The following is a 6,864-nucleotide window of genomic DNA, read 5'->3' on the forward strand; positions in this document are numbered from 1 at the left end:
TATTCGGTCCGATCCTCACACATTTCTATTAGTTACATTCAGGAATTATTCGAAATTTCAGCTTATATTTGTAAATCTTTCCGAGTTTTCGAGCGATAGATTTGAATTTAGGAACAAGCGCACAATTGTATCTGTCGCTATCTATGCAATCATGTTACTATACTATTTACATAATGTCAGTTATAGTTTTGACGATAAATGTTTACGAGTCATTTGAAAAAATTGTCAAAAAATGTAAATAAAAGCAACGAAATTAGGAACCCATAAATTTTGTATCCAATATAATATGAGTTGGCAATTTGTGGCACGCGAAGCGATTTTTTATAGTATCAACAGATTTAAAATCCACAAAACAAANATATTATTACATATTTTTTGAGTTGCAACAGTTTTGCATTCAAAATGTCATTATTGTTTTCTCAGTTACAACTGTTTGCCATTCTTTTTTACTTAGAACAGCTGTTTGCCATTACATAATAATATACACTTTATATAAAATTACAGTATTTATTTTAACAAAACAGAAAAATGTAATGTTACATTCTGGTTTTATGAGACCCATGTTGTTCAAACATGACAAACAATAATAACAAAAGTAAGAAAGAGTATCTCGGCAAGAATAAGGTGTTAGTTATATGTATATGTATGATTTGCTGAGTACTTTATGATATTATGATATTAAAAGTAAGAAAGTTTACAAAAAATTAACACAGCCATTAAAAAAGTATCACTAATTGTGCTATGGTTTTATCAAGCAAATTAGAGATCAGTCTTTTTCAACACTACTGGAAACTTTCAGAGAATTATAAAATGATGCATGCATGCTTGGAATGACACCACTTTTACACAAGTCCAGCAAATCTTTCTTCTTTCCAGCATCTATCCCTGGTGGTGAAGAATAAGCTGGGTGCAGCATGACTTTGGCAGATCTACCTCTCATTCTTTGTCGAATGTTTAACTTTTCAAAATCCTCTTGCGCATATGAGTGCTTGTAGAAGATGGTATAAGGATCTTGTTTCATGACTTTAATGATCTTAATATTGGGCCAATTCACTAAATTATTATTTTAATTTTTGGAGAAATTGTTCCCCATTAGTCTTTCAAATTGGAGATATCTGCTGTATCTAGTTCAGTCACATTATAAACACTGGCTTTTTTCTTGGCTAATTTCAGTACTGGTACCCATTGAGCAGGTAGTGTTATTGTCCCACCTTTAACAACTCTTCGTTTTTCATGCTCAATGGTGGAATGCATTGAATCATTCTCATTCTGTGTGTGCCCTTGAATGAGAAATTTTTGAGTAATAGTGTTAATATGGTCTATATTATTTACACAGTATAAAAGTAATGAAGCAATGAATTTATTCTTGTTCTTCCCTGCACAATTATCTGAAAACAAAACTACTTCATTAACTGTATTGGGCAATGAAGTAATGAACTTATAGAGGCATGTTCCAATTTCATTTGTACCTCGTTTGGCCAAGCCTTCATGCCAAAAATAACAGTGGCCCTTACTGTTTGAAATATCATAAATTGTAAAGTTGTAACATGAGAGTTTCCTTTTGTAGTATAAGGAAGACCACTCACCACAATGTGAAGGGAGAACTGCTTGGAGATCAAAGTAGCAAGCAATTTTATTTGTATCCTGTTTTGCTGCTTCAATGTCCTTAGTCTTTTCAGCTCTTGACATTTCTTTTTCTTTTATATGTGTGTTATAATTGTCCTGCAATTGTAATTTCTCTGTATCTGTACTGTTCTTGTATCCAGTTCATATACAACACTGATCTTTTTTCGGCTGATGAAATGAAAGATTAAGTAAATGAAATACCGTTGATTAAATGTGTTTTTTAGCAAGTGGTAATTATTTTTCTCTGAAATAGTCTGTGTATAGCCGATACATTTCACTAATGTTTAAGCTGCCATCTAAAAACTGTTTAGTTGAATTTCTTCTACAATAGTGTGATTCAACATATTCAAAAGACAGTATGTGCTCTTTCACATTCTTTAGTATTTCCTCATCAGTTTTCTTTCTGCTTTCATGTTTTTCCCAGAAGTCATCTTCTATTATTCCATCAGTGGTCTTTGGGTTATATAGATAGATAGATTTACAATGCAAAAGGAGTTGCAACTTTATATGCAACTTTTTTTCACCAAGAATGCAATTAATTGAAAGCTGAAAACTGTTACAACTCAAAATATAAAGTGAAATTAACTAATTTTTTTGGTGTTCGATGCATATTTATTGGCTTATTTTCGTTTCATCCATTATTATTTTTTAAAAACTCTTTCTATCATGTAAAAACAGACATGAAACTTTTTTAAAAGGTCTATTATAAATTTACATAAACTTAGAATGGAACGCTCCTATTGGCGTTCTAGGCATTCCGTTACAGATTTCAGATATACAAACAGAAAAAAAATTGTTGTCAAATTTTGTAATAAGCATTTTTTAAAAAACCGACAAAATATACTTCACTGTATATTCTGTGTAGTATTTCATAAATTTTTTTTAAAAAATTAACGTAAGATCTTATATAACCCTTATAATATCAGAAGATGTTCGACTGGTTGGTGGCTCGTAGGAGCGCGGCAGTCACCTTCGGGTTCCAGGCCCGAAGGTTGTGGGTTCGATCCTATGTATGGGATCCCTTATATAATAAATTATTTTTTTCGATTTTATTAAACTATGATTTTTAATTAATTATCGGAATTTTTATATTCATTATATTTGAAAAATATTTTCAAATATAAGAACAATTAGATTAATTAATTTATTTATAATTATTAATGCTAATACGAGATGGCGCCTAACGCTTTCCTCGAAGGCCAAATTGGTTAAGTAATTCATCTAGTAATTAGCCCTAAATTAGCCCGATAAAATTTCAGCATTTGGTTGGTGTTTAGCTATTTTTAAATATTCATGTACATGTGAGGTTCGTGCATAATTGTTACTTGTTGTAAAAGAAAAGGTATAAACAGTAATAGTAGTTCGGGAGGCCCCCTAGTGGACGGTCTAGCAGCAGCGGTGTCATTAAAGTTTTGTTACACAGTCAATTATCTTACGCAAAAAATAATCGATCGTTGTTAAACATACTGGTACAGTCGACCTCCCTATAACACGGTAGATACGTTCCTGTTTATATGAATCCAGCTTCTAAAAGTTTAGCCAATCACAGCCCGGCACGTATGCAGTTTATGACTACGGCTATTTAAAAGGTTTTTTCCGTAAAATTAATCGATTCTAGACTAATTCGACTCAACATTTCGAAAACACGTATAATCTTTTGAGAATAATTCATATAAACTATGCTATAAACAAACAATTGTAGAATCACCGTTCGACAACGCCGCTGCTTAAGCTTGTTTTCGTCGTGGAGATTGCCATCGGATGGCGCTCGCGCGCTTCCTGATAAATTGTTTTTTTTAGCGAAAAGTTCGCTGAACTTTAGAGACATTATTAAGATTAATTTTACGTTTTTCATTTGTTCAAAAAAAAGGGAACTTGTTTTACTCCGGGCTCAGTATATGTTAGGGGCGTGCCGTGACATATGATGATAGCAGGGCTGTGGAGTCGCGTAAAAATCTACCGACTCCGACTTTTCCTTATCATCCGACTCCGGCTAAAACACCAAAACTCCACGATTCCGACTCCGACTCAACAGCCCTGCCAGGGCTGTGGAAGTCGCGTAGAAATCTACCTACTCCGANTGTCTTTATTACATCTAATACAGTATTTCGAAGAAATCAGTCCCTACTGTACTCGGCTATAGATTGGTTCAGTTAAACTTTTGTTTAAGTAATATTCCGGCTCTTTCATCGGGGTTTTGTTTATGTTCCCAATTCCCTAATCGCTTAATTATTTAACTACTTCTTAAGTAGAAATAAGTCGAAACCAGTTACTTTGTACTCGAATATTTGTAGTCTCGGGGAAAAAGTGGAAAGACAAGTTTTAATGACAAACGGATATATAAATCGTAAATTTAAGGAAAATAAATTCTAGAGCTTTTTCTGTACCTCGTGCATCTCTCTCATTCATTAAATTTAGTTGTAAATGACGCTGTCGAAGAAACGGTTAATTTTTTTAACATTATACGAGAATTGCACACGTTTTTTTCTACATCCCCTTAAAAATGGGACATACGAAATCGTAATATCACCTGTTTAACATCGAAATCCGTGAGTAATATAAAATCGGAGAGCGGAATAAATATATCAAATATTTTAATAGATTTTTTAAACTTCTGTCAACTATACAGAACTATCGCAAAAACATACCAGTAAATTCTTATCGGTTGGGTTAAGTTATAAATATACTCGTTATTCACGTAATCGGCCAAATATCTAGCGGGCGGGCGGCTAACAGCCCAGAACCGGTCCCGGATAGAACTGGAAGCTTTATATATGTAGCATCGACCCAAGGTCGTAGGCTTCCACCGGCTAAACCGGGTGAGGTTGGTGCTCCGTAAAGCGCGTGCGCGAATCTGGCTTTTTGGAATCTGACAATACAGAGATTCCACTCCGCCACTAATATTCGAATATACAATAGCAATCTTATTTATTTTTTTGTCACGTATAGTATAGAAATTTGTAATAAGATACGTAATGCGGTTATAATAAAATATTGTGCGATTATTTTCATATAATTAAAATTAATATGTATTTATATTTTAGAAAATACAAGGGAAGCGGTGCTTCCACCGCTTCTAATGACGGCACGCCACTGGTATATGCTGTCGACCCCGTTCAGATTCAGTGGCACTTGAATTAGGTTAATCTAGTCATTCACTATTCGCGAAAACACGAATTTGCATATAATATGAATACAGAACCCTGTTGTAATCATATTTTATCTAGATATATTTCGAAATAGCCGAGAGTGAATTCAAGGATACAAGTAGCTTTTTCCTGTGGGCACTAAAAGGGCCTTCTAGCAAGCCCATTACGGATTCGGCCAGGCTGACAATGGATCGGCTCCAGACGGATTACCTTCGAAAAATTCCTGATGTTTTTCGTCCACCCAGTTCGATCTCGGGTCCCGAGAATGGTAGGATGACATCTTAACCACTCGGCCATCCGACTGTCATTATATGTGACTAGAACGTAATGCTAGTACATTATTTCTGCGGGATCAAGGAGTCCATAAATTCATAACATAAATTAGAAGAACATTAATCCTTTTACACATCATTATTACGTATAGTATTTTGTGTATCGGTAATAAATTTTGAAAAATCAAAAATCAATACACCAATGCTTGAAAATACTGTATTTACGTACTGCTAGCTAAATAAAAAATAAATTGTTTCGATAGATATTTAAAAAATGAAATTTGATATCTTTGTCTTTAATTGTTTCAAGGGAATCTTAATAAAATATACAAAAAATTAATTTAAATTTTTATTTATACCGTGTGCTACAGTATGCAATTTACAAACGATTTATTAAATCTGTTTACTTTTATAATTTAAAAAGTTTTACTTTTAATAATAAATAAAGATAAGAAATTAATATTAGTATATAATCATATAACTTAAAAAAAATTAATAGATAATTAATCACGTTTATACTCAAGCAGAGGGAGTAAGAAATTCAAGATGGCTTCTACTTCAAGTTCTGGTAGAAGTCGGAAAAAAAATAAGCAGGACGAAGACGTAGTTAAGGAACTTAAGCATTACGATACTTTGTAAGGGTTTTTATTATTGATATGGGCACACTTAAATGTAGATAAATTGCATAAATTAAATATAACACGATGTTCCTTTAGATGTATGAAATTTTGATAATTTTGTATCATCACGTAATGTATACAAGAAAGGAATTGTCCATTTTTGATATACAGTTATGGGCAAGCACCGCCTGGATGGGTGCAAGAAGAAAAAGAAAGACCGGAAGATTGCATTCCCGATTTACCAGAAAATCAAGCTGCTCGTGAATTTTTGGCCAAAGCGCCTACAAAAGGATTATGGATGCCTTTAGGAAAGGAGGTGAAAGTTATGAAATGTAAGTCCATTTACTCTAAACATTTCCCATTATCATCTATCATTGATGATGGATGATATGTTTTTCTTTTTTTGTTTTGTTTTTACTTTTTGTATCAATAATTTTGAAATGACTTCATCGACAAAATTAACATGTAATTTGTAGAAATAATTAACATATATAATGTTATAGTTTAAATATTTATTATTTCATGGATATCTAAACTATATAGATTAAATATGCTTACTATTGTATTTTTCAAATAGCAGGCAAGCTTCGAAACCAAATTCGTTTAATGAGAGTCGTGGGCACGATTTTATCTCAGACATTACCAAGTATGGGCAATACTGTCTGATATATCAAATAAGTATCTTTTAGTTCTCTCTTGTAAAGAGGAAAACACTAATTTTACATACTATTTAAGATGCTATTCCAAAAATTAAAAATTTTTGTCATTATTGTAAATCATTTGGCACAACAAGAGATACATTTCAGAGAGCCGAGAGTTGTTCTGAGTTCTTTCTTTTAAAGATTTTCTTCGGCAGTTGTTTAAAATTCTCTGTTCATTTTGAATTTGCTTTTATGTTGATAACTTACAACTTTAACAGTAGAGGAGAATGTGGTATTATGGAACCCCAATTACATTTCAGTGAATTGTAAACAAGGTATCATAACTACACCCACATTTTTTGTGCGAAAAGTACTGGTAACTAGTAAACTAAATGTTCCTAATTGGATTTTTCGCTAGTGTAATTATAAGTATGGTTTTTGAAGGCTTTTGTACAAAAAGTCCGAAAGTAGGCTTAGAGAAAATCGGGTGGTAATATGGAACCTTACTGTATATTTTCAAAAAAATGCTTTAATGTAGCCAAAAACAAATAGGAAA

The 6,864-nt window shown here is 32.7% G+C and overlaps 1 protein-coding gene across 1 annotated transcript in view; it reads left to right on the plus strand.

The window, feature by feature from the left end:
• The first annotated feature begins 5,571 nt into the window (after positions 1-5,571).
• Positions 5,572-6,864, plus strand: part of LOC111618978 (retinitis pigmentosa 9 protein-like) — a 12,836-nt gene continuing 11,543 nt past the window's right edge. The window contains exons 1-2 of the mRNA XM_023360603.1: positions 5,572-5,682; positions 5,839-5,999. Of these exons, the coding sequence (XP_023216371.1) occupies positions 5,594-5,682; positions 5,839-5,999 (250 nt within the window). The 5' untranslated portion in view covers positions 5,572-5,593. The remainder of the gene's footprint in view (positions 5,683-5,838; positions 6,000-6,864) is intronic.

This window comes from Centruroides sculpturatus, unplaced genomic scaffold, assembly GCF_000671375.1.
Source record: "Centruroides sculpturatus isolate CEXI.00-Female unplaced genomic scaffold, Cexi_2.0 scaffold241, whole genome shotgun sequence".
Lineage (NCBI taxonomy): Eukaryota > Metazoa > Arthropoda > Arachnida > Scorpiones > Buthidae > Centruroides > Centruroides sculpturatus.